The following is a 24,696-nucleotide window of genomic DNA, read 5'->3' as shown; positions in this document are numbered from 1 at the left end:
GTCTTCCTCCCTTGTCTTCGACTTACAACTTCCCCATTTCACCTACCTACGAATCTTTCACGCGGCAGTTCTACATGTAGAAACGAGACAAAAGAATGCAATTCCAACGCCGGCGGTCGTACCATCCCGCGATTTTCCTCTTTTCGCGAAACGTACGGTGCCAAGAGCCGAGTGCTGTTCCTGAAATATTTCCAGCACCGCTGGGGGATGGGGGATTGTAGGATGGGTTGCTGACGGTGGTGGCGGCGCGCATGCTGAGTCTCGGAGGTGAATGGGGAAAGGAGGGGGGGAGGGAGGGAGGGGGAGGGAGAGAGGGGGGAGGGAGGGAGAGAGAGAGAGAGAGAGAGAGAGAGAGAGAGAGAGAGAGAGAGAGAGAGAGAGAGAGAGAGAGAGAGAGAGAGAGACAGAGTGTGAGGAGGGGGAGGAACGGAAGCCCCAGAGAACTCTAACAAATTGTCATTTGCAGTGCAATACTCGTTCCGTCCGCACAATAATCCAGCGCGACTGGCTGGCATCGCGGGCGCCGGGAGAAAATCCTTATACAGAGCGGAAAATGCTGGATCCCGACTAAATTAGACGCCTATGAGATTCGGTTTCAGCAAAAGTCGGGGGTATGCCCCATGGGATTGTGCACCTTCGGCTTGCATCTTGTTAAAAGATAATTTTAATACGTTTACTATCACGGTTAGATTTAAAAAATAAATCACGCTACATTTTTAAGAACTTTAAAACAATGTACACACACACACACACACACACACACACACCATATATATGTAGATGTATGTATGTATATATGTATATATATATATATATATATAATTATGTACACATAAAATATATTTAAAAAGCCAACCAAACGTTAAAATATTTAGAAATAATAATTCTATATTTCTAATTCTTTTTCTATATTTTTCTAGATCTAATATTCTATATTATAAACAATAATTGCAAAAAAAATATATATATATATATATATGTGTGATATCAGTCTCCCATGAAAAATTCATGAGTCATGTACGAGATGTGTTAAATCAGCAATCGCATTGTATTTCTTTTTCATTTGAATTTTATATTTGATTGTTTAATCTTTGTTCAATGATATTAAAATCTTTACAATTAGTTATTACTTATATATCTTTCTTAATTGTCTTTCGGCACTAGGGGATATTGTTCCATTTCACGTCTACACATTTAATTAGTTAATTAAACTTTTCTATCGTTAAACCAAACAATAAACTCTACCCTCTTCCACTGTTCCATCTCGCAATCGTTCTTTCGATTCTTTGGAATGTTCGCAGGAAGGAAGCCGAGCTTGAAATCTTTTTGAGACCAAATGATTGCGCCCGAAAGGAATCCAATAAATGCACTCTATTGTTGCTAGAAACCGCGGCTAATTGCAAGGTTGGACTTAAGGCGAAGTAATATTTTTGAGAGCGAAGAATCTTTGGTGAAATATCGGCGCGTCTCTATCGGAATTTTTCTTCGACTTATAACAATTAGAGATCCCATCTTTCTTAAGTTCACGTTTTATAGACAGAATAAGTAAAATCAACGAAATGGTTTGTAAACTCGACAATGAAATATTTTGAAACATGTAATCACGCGTTTTTCACGCTATATTAAAAAGAGAAGTTAAATAACAAAAAGTTATTGTGTTGAAAGTTACAATTGCAAAATAATTTTGTTGTAAAATGCAATAGTTTCTGCACAAAGAGTCGATGCAAACGCGATACCAGAGTAAATATTATAGCAATGCACGTGTCTCACGTGAAGAGAATATAATATAATACATATACAGAAAAATTGTGTTTACTAATCACCAATTAAAAATACATTTTACAATAGATAATTTTAATTAGATGACTTTAATTATTTGTTATGTGCTTGCAATATATTTTTTATTACAATAAGTATGATACTCGCTTCATTAAAATTATGGATCTATTGAACATTATTTTCAATACACGATTTTTAATGAAGCAAGCATTTTCTTTCCTTAATAACTCTTTTTATTATTACGAAGAGAATTTTCTTGTTAAAATTATCTATTAAAATATCATTTTACAATAAATGATTAAAAAAAAAAAAACAACTACATCATTCTTTACATTAGCTTTATGACAACGCTTTTTGTCATAACAAAAAAATTCTAGCTGGAAGAAAGTCGAGGGAATTCAATTACAAAACCGAAATGATAACTTGTCGGACATATTGGGTCGCATCTGACCCGTTTCTGCCATTTGCGAACTATGGCAAGTATGTCCGGCGTCCAAGGGTTAATGTAGAGGTCGAACTCGAAGAAAGGGACCGTAAATTGCATTAAACGACATTGTCCGCATTCCAAAATACTTGGGTCCGGAAATTATTCGTTATGATCCACCGTGATCGAAAAGATATTTATTATCGGCATATTTCATATTTCATATCTTGTCGCCGCGTAAAGAAATGCCGTCGCGCAAAATAATCTAATAATTAAAGTTTACGCAACCAATAGCTGCAATTCGCAAAAGAAAGAAGAACGAATAAGCAGATCTGTGCAATAACTAAAAATACACGCGTATCGTAATATAAAACATTAATTTTAATATTGACATGAAACCCTGTATTTCCACACTAAATTTTCGCTACGGAAAAGTTGACTCGATATTCAAGTCATTAGTACCTGTCATTAACAGTTAATGAGGCAGAAAGTTTTAATTGTCAATCATCAACAATTTCACCTCGTATCATTTTGCGGCATGATGTATCGGGCTTTGACGTTGGCATTTGTATCATTAATGAAAATCAATTTCGCGCGAAACGCCGCGAACATTACTATGTCATAAAATAATGCTCACTGTAATTCTGAATAAATCCCAATTCCATTTCCGGCTAGTACTTATCCCTTTACGCGCTACGCTTCGAAATTAATCTCCCTCTAATAAAGAAAGGGAGGTAACTTTAAATTTTATTCTTGGAAATACGCAAAAAGGGCCGCATGCAATCCGCGCGCCGTCGTTGTACCGCTTTGCACATTATATTAAAAAAAAAAAAATTAAATAAAAAATTTTGCATTTCAATTTTCAATTACGTTACCATTTAACTATTTGCGCCATGTTTCGAGAGTAATAGTAATTTAAAATCCTTACGACGTCAAATTACTGTATTAAAAAAAAATTCTTTTAGAGATTCCATTGTTGATTTAGTTTTTGCTAATTTGCGAGAGAGGATGGAGATAAAGAGGGAAAGAAATGGAGGAATGAGACAAGATGAGAAAGGAAAGGAAAGAAAGAGAGAAAGGAGAGAGGAAAGTTAGAGAGAGAGAGAGAGAGAGAGAGAGAGAGAGAGAGAGAGAGAGAGAGAAGGAAAGGGAAAAAGAGAGAAAAAGGGAGTGGGAGAGTTGGTCTTTAAGATCGATTGAATTGCTGTAGACCGCGTAACGGATGCCATAGTGGCTGCAACAAGAAGATACGAAGGATCAAAGGAAGTGAAACGCGGATGCACCTGCAATCACTTGACGAGACGCTCTTTTGTGCGACGCATTTTCGAAGAGGAAAGAGTCTTTTGTGGGACGCGGATGGGTAGTGTTTAATGATATTTTATACCATTGCAGCGCGCTTGCAGAAAAACCCTTCAAATAAATATACTTATGACAACTCTGAAATAGATACGTGTACGATTCGTTCGTTGATTCACGGAGATACAACAACATACAATCGAACGCAACATATCTCGTTTATATTATACAAAAATTCAAATTCGGAAAAAGATCTAACGCGCGACATGAAAAATTTTAATATATTGGATTTAAACATTTTAAAAACTGTTATACAAATAGTATTATATAAATATATTTTATTACATAATTATATGATTATTTGGTTATACACACGATTATGTGATTACACGATTGGCAGCATCGCATTACGCGGCTTTATTCAGAAACAGTTCAACTCGAGTTTATGACGTTCCTTTATGAAATGTTAAGCAATCTCGAGCTTGGGTACGCTTACGCGGAAAATTAGTGGCACTAAAAAGCTGCGACGTCGAATGAAGATTCTATTACAACTCACAACGAAAGAGAGAGAGAGAGAGAGAGAATCAGTGACTGAATGTGCACGATGCAACGCGAAATAATTTCTTCCCCGAACAGTCCGAAGTGCACGACCTCGGAAAAAGGGAAAAAGCTGCCTCGACACGGCTCGGCGTAGAGAGATTCGATAAAAAGTGGCGCATTGTTATTACAAATGTCGGCTAATTGTAATTGAGAGAACGTACACCCGAGCCCGAGAATTGAAATCTTTATGATCGATCGGAATGCGCGCGACGAGCGGCGGGCTTTAACGGTGATGTGCGCGATGCAACGCTCGTTTCACGTTTAAAATTGCAACGCGAAATAATTGATCGGCGCCGCCGCCGCCGCCGCCGCCGCCGCCGCCGCCGCCGCCGCCGCCGCCACCGCCACTTCCGCCGCGCATTCGCGGTAATTAAAAACATTTTATTTGCACGCTAAATGTTACTTTTGGTTTTATTTTTACATGTGGACCGCATGTTGCGCGACGATGCGCGGCGGTGGCAGCGTCGGCGATTACGGCGCGGCGCAAAAATTCGTGTCGTTTGCTCGTACGAATTGCGCGATCATTCAATTCTTCTTCCGCCGGAAAAAGCCGGAAACGAAGACTGGCGACTTTTTCAAAGACTTCAGTGACGGCATTTTCAAAATGCCTCTGAAATGTTTCCTGATCGTCTTGTAAATGGAAATTATCATATGCTTCTGAATTATTCAAGTCCTTCGCGGTTGCGCGTGCATCATGAATTTTAAACGTCATTTCGCGAAACGTTAAGCATTGTATCTCACGTGTTTCTCTTCTCTTTCCCTTTTGCAAAGAGATAAACGTGCGTTTAATATTTTTCATTACAGAAATGATATAAAAATATGTACAACACAACGCGTGCTGATATTGCATAAAGTTGCGTCGCGCAATCATTATTATCATTTCATTTGACAATCGATGCTTGGGGAAACTCATTAACCTGTTCAATGATTACTCATGGACACATCAATTGGACAAATTACAGAATTTATAGTCGCATGAGATTTATCATGAGATATTACGAAGATCGAAATACCATAATTAGTCGCCAGGCCACACCATTAATAAACTATATAATGCGATCAAACCAATTTATGCGTGTACTTTCGGATTACAATGGCATTGGGATTATTGTCGCTCCAGAGTTTAAATTTGGTACTAAATCCAACAATTCGATAAATAAGACCATATTGATATTCTCATCAACGTACAAATACAAAAATATTCATCAAAGAATCAGTTTCAATGCGAGTTAAAAATTTTGAAATATATAAAATCGCTGCTTCGCAAATAAAATACCAAAATATCTCGATTACCTTTTTACCAGTAATCTTTTAGATATAGATATGGTAGGTATAGTTTATGATGTTTTACGAGTTAAAAATCAGACGATTGCAATCGAGGCGTTGTGTAGCATCGGATCGATCGGTAATAACTTTCTATCAGTCACTACTTGGCAAGTAGTCAAGGGAAACGGTTTACGGGGTTATAAACTATGCCATGTTGTATAAACTGCAACCACGCCTGGTTGTCTCACTTTTGAGAGACGACGAGTGATGTATAGTCCACGACATTAACCCCTTAAACGGTACGCTGAAACTGCACACAGCCATATTCCCATATTATTTACGCTGTAAATCCGTCGTAATCTACCGTTTACCACTACATTTTTTATTGACAATTTGATCTTTTAAAATTTCATCACATCCCTCAATGACATTTTTACTCTATTTCCGTGCGATTCTGCAGCCATCCAAAGAAAACAATAGAGTTTTTTTAAATATATTTTATAACTTGAAGCAGAATTTGGAATTTCAACGTCATTCCAAAGAATATATATAATCATGGAAGTTAAAAATATCTAACATCTTTTCCTAACATTTCCGCGAAACGAAAAATTTTAAACACTGAGAGGAGGCAAGGCCAATTTTCTCGACAGCGGGATCTTGGTTGCTAAATTTTTTTCTAAACAAAATAAATTCAAACAATTATATTATCAACCACTATTCTTAGCAGCACTTACAACGTGGCGGTTCTACGATAATAATTAAATAACAATTTTTAATAAATTCGTACATGGAACACAAGTACCCCTAAGATAATTTCACGTAACGTAGCAGAATTATAAAAGTAGAGCATATACATTCGGATTGACTTACAGCGGAGCGTAGTACAAGTAAAGATTACTCGTATGGATTGCGATAACACACGTCTGGAAGAGGTAATCTACTAATTCCTTTCCCCTTGAAATTTAACGCTACACCAGCGCTTACCAGCTCGGTACACCTAGCGAACGGCAAAAAGCTCGTTTCTGTCGCGAAAGCTTTCGCGCGTAAACAAACGTTAGCCGCATCGAGCTGATGCTCCTATCCTAACTTTCCTCTCTTTTCTCTTCACGCCAACGCGTTGGCACCCTGTGTACTTCGATTTTCTCGCGATTTTCTCTTTTCATTGTTTCTAACGGGAACCCCATCGTGTGATGGTCAACGGACCATGTACTAGCGTGACTTTACTTATGTTATGTCATGCAAATAAAGTCGTATCAAATACCTTACTAGTCAAACAGTTCCAGTTTTCTCTTCTCTCGGCAAAAATCTATTTTGATTATTCCCCTCCTCTTCCTTTAATGAATTTCGTGTCATGAATCATGGACAATAAGAGAGATAAATATTTTTTTTAATATTTTATCTTGGAACGTCTGATTCCATCTGATCGAATATTACATCAAGAGCATACGATATGAGCAAAGGGGCTTAAAAAATTTTTTAGCATTAAAATAACAAAAGTACTCCGTAACATCTATATATATATATATATATATATATATATATATATGAACGGTTTTAATATTGTAAAACTCTTATTCAAAATCTCAATAAGCTTTAAAATATCATTTTAAATCTGCAAATGAATATATATATATATAAAATATATCGTCTCATTTTGTCCTGTCGTATTATGTATTTGAAATTCATAAAGAGATAAAACGGAGACTTCTTTTGATTTGATCATTTTTCTTTATCATCTTCTTTTTGGTACATTTTTATGTGAATATCACATTTGGGAAACATTTGGGAAATATTTCAATCAATAAACAATAAATTTATGAGACATATGTAAAATGTTAATATGACAGTAATTTATGTCAAAATACGTATTCTTCGCTGGAGAGGAAAATTTGCGCGTACTAATGGAAAATATGTTATGCAGTGTATAATGCCAAAACGCGCGGTTGCCAAACAAGTGAAGTCACATTCAAACAATGAGTTTTTGCCGACATGAAACACGACATGTATTTTATTTCCGTAAGCTGACCTACTAATCTAAGAATTAATTAAATCTGCTGTACCGAGATTTCATGTCTGTAATTTTTCCTGTATATCGCTCATATAATTCACCTCACATATGACTATTTGGCAATGATAAAGATATAAAAATATATGAAACAAAAATTCAGAATATTATTATCTTAGGTCATTAATCATTATTAGAATGTTATAAGAAAGATATATTATTTATTATTACAATATTAGATATAAAATGTATATCTTTAGGAATATATAAATATTTATATGCGCGCGCGTGCGCGCGCGTGTGTGTGTGTGTGTGTGTCCTTAATAAACAAAATTTTATAGACACTAAAGTATTTTGAATTCCATATCTTGAATTCTCTTTTATCGATAAAAATATCTCTAGAAATGACTTATAAGCCTTCTGACTATAAGCTATTTTTAGAGGCGCTTTTATCGATAAAAGAGAGTTCAGATATAAATGATATAGATCTAAGAAAATGGAGCTTAATAAATATTAAATTTCAAGTCGATTTGTCACTTTTATTTTGTACAATTTTCTATTTTTATTTTGAATTCTAAATCTTGGACATTATTTTTTAGTATCGCGTATTTAGAATTTTAAATTTTCTAAAATGTTGACTTTGCGAAATTCGCTCGAAAAAAATTTCGAGATTTCGTATTTTTTAAAACAGAATTTTTCTTTATGTTCCATCTTTCTATTGAAATCTGCCTCTATCGAGAATCCTTTCTTTAAATCCTATTCGAAATAATCCGTTCATACCACTACCACTGCTGCTCTTCTGGTTCATGAAATATGTATTAAAAGTGCCGTGATGCCGGTATACAAATTAACTCAGCTACCTCAATTTAAAAAGAAAAACGCGGAGACGACGTATCTCATTTGGTTGACGCGTCCTCGCATTCCCTACGGAAACGCCTCGCTCGAAAACTTTCCCGAAGAATCCGACGTAGCGACGTCTAATGCATCTTGACGCGCGTTTCACGAGGAAAATGCGGAAAAACTGCGCGAGCACTGAATGTCGACAAATTCAACCTTCCGGCGAGATCGTGACAAAAAGTCAGATTGGCAAATAACAATGTCCTTATCGAGATTACACGAGAATCAACTTTTCAAGTTTCTTTCGTTATAGTCTGCTTTCAAGTTGTTGTGAGTTATTAATATTAGTTATGTGGAGCAATAAAAAAAAGTCTTACAATTTATTAGAACGTAAAACTTTCAAATCTTTATACTTGAGCACGTTCGATATTAAAATATTGTTTCCTTTTTTAGACAATAAACACAACTATAATAAAATTAACATGTTTGCATATTTTAATTTTAGTTCAACAATTTTTTAACAAAGTTCAAAATAAGATCGTAAAAATGTTGAACAAATAGATTATTAATATTAAAATAATCTAATTTAATAAATTCTATATGTGTTGAGATATTTTTAATGTCAATTTGAATATACATATAATTAAAATGTTTTGAACAAAATTAAAAAATGTTTATAGATTATAAATGACCATAAATGAAATTAAAATTTCAGAATATATCAGAATCATTTAATTTAAAATAATTAGATCGATATCGCGTAATTTCATTTTCAAGGGACACGTTTATGACGATGGTTACAAAATTTTAACTAAGTACCTTTCTGTCAACCTTCCTTTATAAACGCGTGTACGCCCTTTTGTCCTATAATTAAAAGATCACCGTCACAAACGATGCGACTTTATTGCCGACATATTCGGCTCTCAAATAATTTACGAGCCAAGAACGCTCCAAAGGTGAGGTAATACGCATACGTGACAAAAGGGGAAAGTTTGATGAAATGCGAAAAGACTTCTTGCAGTTTTAGAAACGTATGAATAAATCATTTCAAAATCGCCATGAGAGCTTCAGCGTGATCTTTCTTCCGCTTTAATTCCGACTTTTCCGATTTTTCGTAGAGATTACTTAGGAATAGAAATTAAAGCCAGGTAAAAATAAAAATTTTTCTATTACAATTTAATAATTATAATAAATATATAAATTTAATAAAACATCTAATTTTTCACATTTGTAAAAAATATATCACTTCTCGTCGTTTAACCAGACCAGAAAAAAACCAGACTTTTTATTACCAAGCTTTCCGCTTCACTCACCATCAATTTTGTCGTCATGCCAAAATTTTTCTGACAAAATCAAAACACACTTGCCAGCCACATTTTTGTTTTATTCTTTGTGATTTTAATCAATTATCGAAATGTTTGAAGCCACGTAGCGCACTCGTTTAATTAACTACCAGAACTTTGCAAACCCTCGATCTCACGACCAACGTTTTTTTTTCCTTTACGCTTCGAGTGTCCGTAATTACTTCCGTTTTGCGCTGAACATTAAATAAAACACACTTGACATCATTTAATAGCTTGGCCAAGTACGAATAAAACTTCTCGACTAAATTCCGATTTCGTCTGGGTTATTTTCTTGTCGTTGCCGTTTTTGTTGTTGTTACGAGGACTACTACGGGTCTTTGATAGAGATTCCCGATCGGACGGTAAATATTTAAACGCGAAACGAATCTAACTGCATCCATGTCGTTTGCTGACATTGCAATCACGTTGAGCTTTAAGCGTAAGATTGCTTGAGGAATTAACTTGCGGTGATTTGGAGCAATTCAGCTGTTAGAATAGCGTCAATTCGTAAAATGGATAATTACTATTAGAAATTGCCGAATAAAAATACTAAAATTAGTATTATAAAAATTAGCAAAATTATTAGCAAAATTAGTATTATAAAATTTTAAAGCTCTTTTCGTAGATTTCTTTACATATATTTCGCAAGTCAGAATATGTTTAAGTTTGGAAAATATTAATAAAATCTTTTTAAATGATTAAAATTAAAAATCACGATTATATCATGGTTAAAAATCTGATCAAGATCTGATTTTATGGAAACATTCGCATTATTTATGTTTCTGATCAAGATCTGATTTTATGGACACATTCGCATTATTTATGTCAACTTGCAATTAAGACGGCAAGCTAGGAGAAGCGATAAATAATTAATTTTTCCCAATTACATCAGAAACATTAACATTAATAATAAATTCAATCTATCTACAATAATAACCCCAATTTCGACAGTGATTTATCAGCAAGAGATATGGGATGACCATGTCTCGGAGGAGTGACAATGTAATTTCGTTGGAGGAGGGAGATAGAGCAGCGGTCCGTCGCGCATTTTCTTTTCGCATGCGGCGTGGCGCCCGGGCTTGATGGTCCACGAAATAACGGCGACATGGCGATCTCGTTAGAGTCGCGGTGTGTAAAATGGGTTAAAAACCCCTCATTTTCACGCCCGAGGGACGAAATTACGCGGCCGGAATACCCGGTGGCTTTTGTCACCGGGTGATTCAATTGCCACGTTACCAACAAAAGTATACGTCGCTTTGTCCGCGTGTACACAAAGCGACGCTACGCTCGTGAAAATTGGAATAATGTCCGACTCGCAAAGAGCTTGGGCACGTGCCTTACTCATATACGTAAGAAGAATAAGAATTATCACGAGATATAGATGTGTAGATATTTCTTAATAATTCCCATTTCCTATTCGACCCTCTTTTAAGTACGTTTCATCCTTTTTTTAATTTTCACAGTCGAGATTAAATCCATTAAAGTAACAGAAAAAAAATGATGTAAAAGTGTTTCGTTGCTGAGCATGTTATACAATCCCGAGACGAATGTGTAATTCTCTGAACGTGCGATATTATATAGACTGTTTCAAGATAATGCCAACAACATTTAAAAATTAATAAAGAATAATAAACTAAATATTTTTGAAACGCCAACTTGTGTCTTGAAGTGTCGCATTTTTTTCGTAAAATGACAATAAAGTTGTATTAGATATATCTTTGAATTTAAAAAAAAAAAAAAAACATTAGATGTACAGTAATTTGTAATTCATCATTTTTAAATTATCAAAAATAGTTAGTAAAAATAGTTAGTTTTTATCATTCTCTACTAACCTTTCGTGCAATTTAGATCTTTTTTGTCTAAAAAAGCCCAAGCTTTTTTATACGCTGTTTCAGATTTTCAACAAATTTGGAAAAATTCAAAATTATTTCTCAACGTTTCTATTATCAAATAGTTCTTTAATTAAATGTTAAAACTTATATTCAATAGAGATCCTTTTAGTTCAAAAAAATTTGAGAATGCGAAATTTCAGCTTGTGTCAAAAAAGATCCAAATTGCAAAGTTAAATATTATCAGTCATTATTTTGAAACAATCTATATATACAAATTATAAGTACATAACTCAGAAAAAATCAAAGTGCAATCAAACAAATTTATTCGTACTTGATCGACTAAATGACGTCGAGTATATTTTTGAAATTTTTAAAACTGTGCTGTAAAACTCAACATAAATAATTTAACTTGCATAACTTTATACTAAATTTAATATAAATACTTTTATATACCCTTCAATTATTTGTATCATCAAAATTTATCGTTAAAAATATATATAAGAGGGAAAAAATGGGTACTAATGTGTTTACTTTAAATGTTTCTCGTCACATATATATCGGATATTTAAATTGCAAAGTTAGTCTAATACTATCAAGAGAGTAATACAAGTGTCGGAAATGATAGAATAACGATAGATTAAGTTCTGTAATACTGTTTTCGAACTACGCGTAACAACTAGTAGTAGAGTAATAATTCTCCATCAGTACTATCTATTAACAAGACTGATAGATTTACTCAACGCACACGATACACAGACTCAATTGTGTTAAAGCGATCACGTATTCGATCGATATTTACTCCTTTAAAGTATGGTGATTTGTATTCTATCTCGCGATACAAGTTACGCAATAATACAACGGTACACCGGTTTACTTTTTACGCAATCTCATCTTGGAGGATATTTCGCGGATTATATCGATTTACCGTGTACTCAAGTATTCGTAAACATACTTATGTCATGTTTATTTAAAACGCATTCGCGTTTAATAATGCTGAAGCAATTTATAGAAAAATGTCAATCAATGAAAACGTCAAACAAAAATAATATTCTTATTTAACTTTTTGCAAATGCGTATCGGCATATTAGCCGTACACCAAATTCAATATTTTATCTATGTCGATATGATGTAACAACCGATTGTATTTATATTACCAATATATACTGGTAAAAATGTGTTCCACGAACGTATAACATTCGTTTTCCATGTTTTCCAAACTGTGGTGAGATTTATCAAAAACTACATTCTATCACGGACACGCTTACATTACTTTTCCTCACTTATACCAATAATATTAACTATCAAAAGTCTTATCTTTCTGCGTTCCTCAAAAAATAACATTGCAAAAAAAATTTTTTTTTTTTTTAATTATTTAAAATCAAAGAGGCGCTACTTATAGATTTTTGGATACCGAAAATAATACTGCAAATAAAATTTTCCAGCATGTCAGGTTTCAAAATAATTGAAGTTTAAGATGCAAAAAATGACTTTTTTGCGACATTTAAAGATTTCTTTTTATATAGATTAACGATATCTTGAAATTCTGATTAGAAATAAAAAAATTGTTCGTCCCTTACAAAATACATTTTTTAATTTTTTTATATCTTATTTTAATCATGTTGTGAAGAATTTTAATACAGAGTTTTACTCTGAGATAGCAAAAATCTGTTATCCTAGCAAAATCTTTTATTAAAATTCTTCACAACATAGCTACAAAGTAAAATATCAAAATAAAAAAAATATATTTTTGATGAAATATATTTTTGATGAATGAATTTTTGAAGATGAACGATACATTTATAACTTTTGATCAGAATTTCATTTCATTAACTTATCTTTATTATAAAAAAAATCTTCAAATATTGCAAAAAAGTTCGCATTTTAAACTTCAGTTATTTTGTGTATATAAAAATTTAACTCGCGGAATCGTTTTCAGCATCCAAAAATGTATAAGAAACATCTTATCTAGTTCAAAATAATTTTTAATGTAATCAAAGAACTTATTAAATGTTTATTAATTTCGGAAATATTGAAATGTAATCGAGAAACAGCTTATACTCGAAAGTAGATAGCTTAGCATGACTCTGTTTCAACGGAATTAGTTCAGTTTGATTCGATAACTGTATAAACTGCCCCGACACTGCAATATCAATTAAATTCATTTATTTCTATTATTATTGTTGTTATTCGTATACGTATCTTCATTTATCTAATACGTATTAAAATGAAACAAATCTATGTTTCAATTATATTTATAGTGTATATCATGAACATTAGTGAAAAAATTTAATCATATTTTTTTTTATTTTGTCATTACCGATTTGTCATAATCCAATGTAAGATGTAATTACATACAAATTTTTTTTTTCAATTCAATTACACTCTGTTTCAAAATTAAATTTACATTTTTTTCCTCTACTCCAACGTACGATAATATCGGCCTTTTTACAAAGTATGAAATATTTTTCCAATATTAATAATCATTAAATATATATCTCCCGTTGATTTATGCCAATCAGCCGCAGATTATTTAAACTAGCACTCACCGATTTCCTGATTGGTTATCCTGGCATGGCAGCTGCTGCAAGCGCAGAGTAGAAGCGTGAGAAGCGACGCGACGGATCCAAGGGGGGTGGCCATCTCATCTCGAGACATCTCGACGCCTCGACGTCACGTCACGTCACGTCACGTCACGTCACGTCGCGTCACGTCACGTCACGTTCCGTCGCGTCAACTCGTGTCAGCGACACACTTGCCCCGCTTTTCGCTTCCTTTTTATAACGCCCGTCGTCTTCTGCCCCCTCGCCGTCAATGAAAAGCGCGAATCCAGGATCCAGGAGGCACTCTTGGAAGCACTTTCCGCGACTCAAATTCTCATCGCCGAACTTTCTCGCCACAAATTCTTCTCATTTGCCCGCGGATTTTTCCTCGTCAAACCTTCAAACACAACCGTCAATACGTTGAAATCATCAATAAATCACAAGAACCATGCTCGCACGCGCCAACTTTCTTCTTCTTTACTTCTAACTTGAGAACCGTATTTTACGCGCCGACTTTTTTGGGGGAGGAAATTGAGACGGGAACATGAAATGTAACTTAACAAACTGAATCTCTGTTTTATAAATAATCATCATACGAGCGATCGAAAAAGTAGTTGCGTGAAAAAATTTAATGGATTTTTAAATGGTAAGATTACATTTCTATATATTGAGAAGTACAATATAATAATTATAAAAAATAAATCACACGATATCTCTTTTTCTAAAATTTGTTCGAAAAACATCAGAAAGAAATCAGTCTTTATCGAGTTTCGCTTTTTTTTTTTTTCTTTATGTTGAGCGGAGAACTGTAAGTTAAAAGGAAACGGCAAATCGCTAACTCGGATAATCCAAACCGTGCAACTTTCAAGCATCTCAAACTGGAATTAGATTGACCTCGAGATGCATTACTTTGGTTCAGCGTAAAACAAACAAATAAAAAACTTTATAGTTTAAGAAGAAGATTGATTTTTTTTTTAAATTCTCCGATGCATATTCGAAGTAAATCGCAATCCTTGCAGAAATTAAACTATATATTTCATTTTGTAAAAAGTAAATATGACTTCCGGTATCGAGTCAAATAATTTTCGTTTGCGAAAAGTAATTAAAGGTATTTCGTTAGCAATTAACGCTAGACTGGATATCCGAATTTATCAACTGCGAAACATCGTTTGCCTCCTAATCCAGAATTTGCTCGCGTGTAGCGTAACGCTTGACACCGCGATTTCGGAAAATTGCGACCCTTGCAAATGTAACGTGCGAGCTCACGTTACCCATTTCGCGCAACACCCTTACGGCTCACCCTCTCGAATTCTATTCTGCTGATTTTCCTTCCTCACCTGCAGCGAAACGCACGCAATTCCAATGGCACAGTCACCGTTCAATGTTCAGCTGCCGTTCAAACTCTCTCGATAGCTGACAGTATACATTTTGGCGTAATCACGCCGCCGTTCCCTCCCCTCCCCCACTTCCTCTCCTCTTTTTTTTCAAAAAAACCACCCGCCCATTCCGAAGGAAACAATGTCCCCCCCTCCCCCTCCCCCGTTTTTCGCGAAATATTTTTTGTGTCCGTTCCCGCGGAAATAGGGGATGGTGAGGGATAAAGAGAGCGAGGTGGGAAAATATTTCATCCGGCGATGCAATTGCACTTCCGCCGCGGATAATTCGACCGACAAAAATCCGGGAGGAGGAAAAAAAAAAAATACGCACCGTCCTAGTGTAGCGTGCACGCTTGTATCCACCGCGGTGACAACGGGGGGTGCTTCTTGTCCGAGTTTTTGACGCGCGCGCGACTGTGGCCTCGTCGATTGTGACACGGCAGAATGACGCGGCGCACCGGCGTTTAAATATCGCGATTGTCGTTTAATCGAGTTACGTGCCCCAGTTATTATTTTATTTACCGATCGGTCGCGCAACAAGTTTATTTCCGGATACTTGCCGTCGCCGCCGCCGCCGCCGCCGCCGCCGCTATTACCACCACCCCCCTCCCCCCCCTTGTTATATCGTAACTTGCGCGTTCACATATCGCGATATATCATATTGTGCGATTCTATTAACTTCAATATGAGGAACCCGCTCTTCGATCGACACGATCGAAGTTGCGCTTTAGAAAAAGCAGCTGAAGCGACGTATCTATAACGTAAAACGTACACAGTTTTTTCGCTGTTTGTTCTTCTTCGTAGGGAAAATAACGGGAAATAGCAAAAAGGAATTTGCGCCGGGGAGAAAAAAATTAAAATTCGAATAAAGACTTTTCTCTCGTACACTATTTCTGGTTTCGAAGATGTTAGCGAGGGAACCGGTAGAAGAAAGCATTCTAATGCATTAAAACTTGCAAGTCTCAACGGCATTCATAAAGGACTATTTTAAAAAGTAGAGAAAGTTTTTCCAATATCAATTGAAGCAAATTATCGAGGGACACATTTTGCAACACAATCTGCTATCATCTGTTGTGCAGTTACTTGGGAGATTACAAATACCTTAAAAATATAAAATTGCAAGTAAACACGAGCAAACAGAAGTATATAAAATCGTCGCATTTTGCAACTGTGCTCATCGTAACTGCACTTTTATAGTTGTATCATGTTACATTACAGAGTTAACAAATATAAAAGAACTATAAAAACTAAAACAAGAGAATAATGCCATAAAAGTTTTGCTCGTTTTCTAACGAATAATGAGTTTTTATTTCGCAACATTAATCGCTAATTAATTGCAAAATCAGATTGAAAAAATGTAGGAGGTACAAATTATCCGATTGCATTTCTCAAATGCAATGTTATCGAACTGTCACCCACTTAAAATACAATTTCATTGTTAAAAGTAGCATTTTATAACGATTACAAGTGCACAATGTTGTTTAAAATGCCACGATACGAATTAGCAAAGGAAAATTACAAATACTTTAAATTAAAAACAACTTAATTCGATACTGTCCAACACTGATAGACAATTGCGCCTTTAATTACCTTTTGCGGGCGAAACATTTGAGAAACATAAATAATTAATTTCTCCTGTCACCCCTCTCGGTTCACTCGAGTATCTCGCGAGGCAAAAAATAGCAACAATTTTCACGATGGATGAGTAAACAAACGAGCGAGCAAGCAAACTAGCGAAAAGGAAGCGCGTATCGAAGGATGTGGTATCGAGAAATTGCAATGTAAAATTGTAAAATTGCAAGCGGACAGTATCGGGCCATTTAATTCGAGACTAATTAACGATTCAATCACGTCCCACACGCGAATACAGGGAGAGGTCCGGTAAATTACGGTTCACCATATCACATCGTATATAATCTATATAAAAGAAGAGTTCCGAGAGTTAAATCGAGAGTTAAATCACTAATTAATAATTTGTTCAATGTTCAATTGCACAATTTAATCACTACTGTTAGTAAGAAAGATTTATATCTAAAACAAAATTCCAAAATTTATAAAATTTTGTTTTCAACATTATAAGATCTCCATACATATATGTATAATATATTAAGTTTTATGAAGTTTAATGAAGTTTAAATAAAATAAAAATAAAAATAAGAATAAGAATCCATATAAAAATGTTAACCCATCAAAAGGAAAAATATCGAATAGAAGTTTCATACAAATAATAAAAAATTCTATATGAAACTACAATAAATATTTGAGAAAGTTATAATCAATATATGTATGCGTATATTATATTATTTATGCACGTGTGTGTAAGTATTCAAATATTGAAGTATGTAATAATAATTATTACCTAGATAAACTGTGGAAATTGAGATTAATCTACCGAAATTAAAATATGTATTAAAATATGGAGACATGTTGAATTGAAAAAGAAATATTTTTATTGTGTAGAAACAAGCAGATTTAGTTTATTTTGATGCTTCTTGCTAAAAAAAAATAGTGCATAAATAATAAAATTCTTGATTAAAAAATTCAAGATATTCAAAGTAGATTGCATATTTTGTTATTATTACATATTGTAGATTATATTTCCCTCACTTTATGTCTATTTCGATTAACTTTATATATCTTGCAGTTATAAAAATTTTATATATCCTTTATATGTATCCTACAGTTATGAAAATTTTTATTAAAATCTCAATCTTACATCCAAATGTTCAACGATCACATGTTCGTTAACATTATTATGTAAACATTGCTAGCAAGACGCGGATTAAATTTCCTCAACAAGAAGACATTTGCAATTAGTGGCATAACCAGTCTGTCGAAATCACGGTACACGGAAGACACATCACAATGCAAAATACCAGGGATTCTTACGACAGATCGCGGCCAGAATCCCCCGATGAAACAGCATAATGTCAGGAATGTAATCGCCTACCCAGCCATTAGATTTCCATGTAAATGCATCGACGCCTAGAATTATTCGATGGTCACCCGCCCGAAGGATTGAGGATCGAGGATCCTAAATGTATTTTCTGTTATGATCTCTACACGTCGTGTCTATGCTTGTGTGAAACTGATAATAAGTGAATTTAATAACAGTAAGAATTCCCATTTTATTACATTTATAATGTCCCATACGTGACATTTTCATTGTGATTCGCAGATTGTCGCGTTTCATGTCAAATCAAATTATACTTATATCAAATTATACTTTCCTTGTTGGTATTCTAATTAAATTCGATTTTGTTGAGATTAAATAAAACATAGATATAACAATTTAATGCAATGTAAAATACGTGATGGCAAAATTTTACAAAAAATTTGTGATATGCAAATGATGTGCAAAATATATAAATGTCACTCAGTGAGTCAAATCAACAATAATAATGTAAATATTTCTAGCAAACATTAAGCAAAAATATATTTGGTTTAAAGCAAAAACACGCAAAGCAAAAGCAATATTCTACATTTTAGTATTAGAACTTTCGTCTCTAAATGACTGCAGGAATCTGCCATTAACAGGTGGTTAGGTCTGACGTTAGGTCTGGGACTTGTATATATATATATATATATATATGTGTGTGTATGTGTGTGTGTGTGTGTGTGTGTGTACACACACACACACACACACACACAAAATTCTTGATTTTTGTTACAAAGTTGACTTTATACGTAAAATATACTTATAAAGAATTGTTATTTGAATAAAAATATTAATTTTTCTGTCATTATATGAAGAATTATAATTCATGATTTATATCCTTTCCTGAAGCTTCAAAAAAAAAAACTAAAATAAAAGTAAATATAAAATATAAACCTTATTCATATCTCTCAAAGTCAGACCTTTATAAATAAGAAAGAGACCGTTTGCTTCATTTTTCTTCATAATTTAATGTACAAAATAAATTTATATTTAATTTACTCGAATTTAATTCATTTCTCATTTAACTAAACCAACCAACACAGATAGATCATTTTAACTATTTAAATAAAATAATTTTTTTATTAAAGTGAAAATCAATGAAAACATTATCCTTTTACATGGAAACTAATAATACTGGAAATTTAATCATATAATAATCGGTATGTAATATACCACATATAACAAAATAAAAAGAGAAAACAAATTTATTTTATTAATTTATCAAGTTAATAAATTGAATTTATATTTTATAACACAGATATAACATAATTGATAAAAAAAATAACTGTTAATCATATGATACATCACAAGTTATTTTTTAATTAAAACTATCAAAATTAGATTGCGTTAAACAAATAAGTCAAGGTTATATTAAATTTATCTTTTAATTTCTCGAAAAGAATGTATGAATATATTATATAATTAAAAATGCGTTTTAGTTTCAGATCGAAGTATCGTATCGTATTCTGGAAAGTTATATTAAACATCAAGGCCGATTGATATCGGTGGGAAACGAATTAAATTTAAAAATAATAAAAAGCGATAAAAAGCGGCCGGATCAGCGATTTCATTCAAGATCTTCATATCCCAAACAGGTATAATTTCCGACGTGACGCGCCTGCTTTTTATAGAGGATTCTTTCATCTTTCCGATCACAAAGGCACAAATTGTTTTCGTGACTGGCAACGCGCACCTTTTTCGAGAAAATTGCCAGTCAACGAGTGACAAGCACCCAATTTAAGTCCCATGTAATACGTCTGTGAAAAGAGTTCCCGGCATTATCGCATTCGATTGATCGTTACGTCGCATGTGACCTACCATCGCTTCCGACAGGAATCTTTTTCAAATAAGGACCGCTGTAAACGCGCAAATTTAACATGGAAATTTCATAAAGATTAAAATTCTTGCAGTGAAGTGCGAAATATACCGTCGCGAAGTCGCTCCGGCGCGGCGGATGCTTGCACACGACGTCGTGATGGACGAGATGCATTTATTTTCGAAATCGTATCATATGATTTATGATGACGTGAAAACGAGGGACGGCAAGCGTCAAGAAAACAATGTGACACGATTAAAATTAATTTGAAACTATATCGCGCGAAAGATCTCGAGGCACGCGATATTATTGCTTACGCCTCACGTGCGTAATCATGCGAATATTGTAATGCAATTTTATTATTGCCATTCGCATAAATATTTTAGTGGTGGAGAGCTATACCGCTAACTACGGCAAAGCAGGAAATATGGCTCGATATTTTCCCGTAACACAATATTCACAATATTCCATATTCCATATTCCATATTCACATATCCAGAGTAATAATACGGTTTACTTTAAGATAGTAAATAATATCTCATTATTTCGACGTAACATAATGTCGCACCAAATGAATCCAATTGTATTTAATAATATTATTTTGTTTGTGTATCTACGCCGATCTCACATCGTCGATTAATCGCGAATAAACAGATATATTCGCTATTGTAATATGCGTTCGTTTGTTAATATCAAAATGCATTCTTCGGATAGTATCATTGTTCATCATTCTGATTACGCGCGAACTATTGCCACTGTGATCAATGAGGCTCGTTTTTGTCCCTAATTAAAAATTTTTAAATTGATTCATTACGAAACCGTCACAAAAATTAAGTGGAAATGTCGCAAATTGTGACGAGTAATGGTAATGAACGTAACAAAGTCGAACGAGGTGCTACATAAAAAAAAACGCTGCGCGATTTTTAATTTGGTGCATCACAATTAAAAATTACGAACATGCGTCATCTCTATTTTTAAAATATGCACGGAAATCAAATAAGCGCAGAATCACATATGTTAAATGTAAAATTTTAATAATGAAATAATGAACGAAAATATAAAAAATACCAAATATATATATAAAATCTTCTTTTTTGTTTTCTATAAATTATTACTTCAAGAATATTTTTTATTGTGTGACTCAATTTTTGTAATATGATATTATTAAGTATTTATAAAATATTTTAAAAATAATTTATAAAATATTTAAAAATAAAAATAATCGAAATGGTTAAAAATGATATTATTACAATAATTAAGACAAATTATATTCAAATATTAATTAACTTAAAAAGAAATTTAATTTTTTTTGTTATAAAATTTAATATATATGTAATCTAAAGATGTAAATAAATTGAAACTAAGTTTAAACATATGTATTTCAATATGATGTATTCATAATTTTAACAATATTATAATAATGTATTCAAAATATAATAATATTTTTACAGATATAAATAGATATATATTTAAATTTTATAACAAGGCAAATAAACTTCATGTATTTTAATAGATATTTTAGAAAAATCATTTTTCAAGTATTTAATCTTAATTAGTAGCTTAGAATAAGTTCAGAAATACTCAATGAAACATTAAATAAAACTGGCGAAAGTCAGTAAAAACAAGTTACTTTGGAGAAACATATTTTCTGCATTAAGATACTAACTTCATACAACTCCGGAAAGTGCAAACCTTCATATTACTCTGAAATACGTATTCTATTATATAGTCATTTCGAGCAAATATTATAGCTATTCGAGTAAATAGTCTAGCCAGCTGATTGACATTTAATAAATAAATACTCATTTATTTGCGCGAGAATCATTAATTGATCACTTGGTTGAATATCATTCATTTACGTTGGCGCATTCGTGCAAATTGTTAAAATTTTTCACCAATATTTTCCATTGATCGTCTTGCGTGCCATCTGCGTGCGTGCGCGTATAATAATAAAAATAAAAAATAAAATAAAAGAAATAACGCATAAGCTTACCGTGGCAGAAGATCCTTGAGGATCGCAATCACAGTACACGACATTCCCTTCCAATGCGATCGCCCGTCACTACAGTCCGTTCCATGTTCCAAGGTTCGATTGTCATCGTCGAGAACGATGCCTCGCAGCTTCTCACAGGATCATCGCCGTAAGTAATCCTCTCGGCCACGAACACTCACGAAAACACGAACGCACACACTCGCGTAAAAAGAGAGAGAGAAAGGGGAAGAAGAGGGAAAGAGAGGCAAACACAAATCGTCGGAAAAAAGGAGCACACTCTTACAACTTGTTGCAAATTCGGAGCGCGAATTCTGAACGACTGGTACCTCTAGATCATTTGGGCCGACATTGTTTTTCGATTTGACTTAACACAGTCTTGTCGTGTTCGATTAACGATTAATTATCGCGGCCCGTTATCGGAGAGATTTTATTCGACGTGAAAGCAGTATCTCAAATTTAAATTCAACGACAGCTCGAGGCTTTGGTTTTTTCGCGCGTCGGCCGTCGCCTCGTAAAAAAATCGCGCTGATTACTCCGAGGCGGTCCGATGCGCGCGACCGGTAGCCGAGGGTGACTTTTCGCTCCGCCGACCGTAGAAGGGATAAAGACGCGACGACTGCACGACGAGCACTGAGCGACGTGAGCGCTGAGTGGGGCATGGGGCGCGCGCCGGTCGCTCGCCCGAGCCCGGCCGAAGATTACCGAGGCGGACCGAGGCGATCGCGAAGTGTGCCCCGCGCGCGCGGGCAAGTAAAACGGCTTCCGCGCGCGATATATACATTTTTTTTTTATTAACGCGCCACCGATGACCGTGACGGTGACGGTGCGCACCGCGAGTCGTCGCGCTTCCGTTTTATACGAGGGGACGCGCGAAATTTACAATGATGATAAATACATCTTTTCGGAGCGAGCTTTCCTCCGAAGTTCCAGAGGCGAGAATTACTTAGCCTCGGACTCCGATGTCCCTTCGCTGTGTGACAGAACGACACGTAAACTGCGCATCCGTTTCGCCCCTCCCCCCCCCCTCTCTCTCTCTCTCTCTCTCTCTCTCTCTCTCTCTCTCTCTCTCTCTCTCTCTCTTTCTCTCTTGCCGCCGTGTCACCACGTACGTACGTATGTGGCGCGTTTAATGTCGCGTAAGTTATTCGATATTTGCCGGGTAATGTCGCGTAACTCGTTCGATATTGCAACAGTGACACTCCTAACGTCTTTTACGCGACAGCCTTCCCTCGCCCGATGATAAACACTCGCTCGTCCACTTCACAAACTACCGACCTTCGATCCCGCTTACGTTGGGATTTGTCAGTGTGTAAGAGAGATATATTTTTGTAAATAATTAGATGTTACGGATGATATTTTAAGATAGATGTAATTCGATACACGGGATGTTTATCTGGAAAAATCGGGAAAACTTGAAATTTTCACGGAATTTATTATTTGTCTTAAATCAAGAAATTCTCAAGGAATTTTAATAAAAATCGGAGAATCTTTTATATTTTATTTTTATTATATAATAATCGGAAGTTTATTGATTATCCATTATTATTGTTAACGATAATTGTTAACAATAATAATGGATTCATCCATTTTAAATATCAATATACATTAATTTTATGATTAATCCAATATTCAGCATTGAAAATTAACGATTTCGTGTTAAGTACAATTTCCTTTAATGAAGATATTTACTTTAATAATTTTATGAATTTTGTACCAGTTATACATTATATAATTTTGTTTGTAGTTCTTGAAAATAAAGTTTGTAAATTTTATACAATATTTTTTAATATCTTTCAAAATTTTTCAAATTTGATTATTGAAATATCGATTCGATTATCGGGTAATTTTTAATTTTATTTTATGATTTATAAATTTTTATAAATGAGAAATATTAAGGATTTTGCAACAATATATACTTGTTTCTGAAATATATTTAAAAATATTTTCATTTTTACCTAAAATTTTGAAGAAATTACTTTGAAAAGCACAGAATTTTCAGGGAATTTTTTTTCACGTTTGAATAGATATTCTAGTACAAATATAGACGAATAAATATTTTAGATGAATAATTAGATATAGGTACAATAACTTTTAAAATATCTAATTACATTTCTAAATACAATTTTTTTAAATATTTTTTAATATTTAACTTGATAATCTCATTATTATCTCATATTTAGGATCATCTTAAATCTTAATCCTAAGGCATAAGACATATTGTAAGATAGCATAAGATGATATTGACATTTTCAGATGCTTTTTAACATGATTCTAAAAAATGGACTATGAATATCATCCGTAGATATAGAAATGACAATCCATAACGATATTTTTATTTACGCATGCGTTATTAGAATATGTTTTCCAATGAAAATTGAAAAAGTAGCAAAAGACGTCGAGAGGAATAAAGGAGCTCCCTTTAGAAGAATTATTTCATTATTGTATCTATATATATATATATATATATATATATATATATATATATATATAACAATTTTAAATAAAATATGGAAAGAAACGTAATTAGTTATTATTACGGTTATTGGATTAAAAAATTATATACGTATAGGTACACCAAAAATGTTCAAATAATATAACTAAATACATATAACGAGATACCTTATATCATTGGGTTTTATAATGGCGACCCC

At 33.8% G+C, this 24,696-nt stretch overlaps 1 protein-coding gene across 7 annotated transcripts in view; it reads right to left on the bottom strand.

Moving 5' to 3' along the window:
- Positions 1 to 22,690, bottom strand: part of LOC105431000 (protein turtle homolog B) — a 276,488-nt gene extending 253,798 nt beyond the window's left edge. For 6 of the 7 annotated variants that reach the window (XM_089078516.1, XM_089078518.1, XM_089078519.1 and 3 more), the window contains exons 1-2: positions 22,046 to 22,690; positions 13,929 to 14,319 (exon numbers count right to left, since the gene is read on the bottom strand). In XM_089078516.1, the coding sequence (XP_088934642.1) occupies positions 13,929 to 14,037 (109 nt within the window). In that variant the 5' untranslated portion in view covers positions 14,038 to 14,319; positions 22,046 to 22,690. The remainder of the gene's footprint in view (positions 1 to 13,928; positions 14,320 to 22,045) is intronic. The other variant, XM_089078520.1, reaches the window with a different exon arrangement.
- Between the last annotated feature and the right edge of the window lie 2,006 nt (positions 22,691 to 24,696).

Source organism: Pogonomyrmex barbatus, unplaced genomic scaffold (genome assembly GCF_055798465.1).
Source record: "Pogonomyrmex barbatus isolate J1 unplaced genomic scaffold, ASM5579846v1 scaffold23, whole genome shotgun sequence".
In the NCBI taxonomy this organism is placed as follows: Eukaryota; Metazoa; Arthropoda; class Insecta; order Hymenoptera; family Formicidae; genus Pogonomyrmex; species Pogonomyrmex barbatus.
The sequence above is the reverse complement of the archived record's forward strand: the minus strand, read 5'-3'. Positions and strand labels throughout refer to the sequence as shown.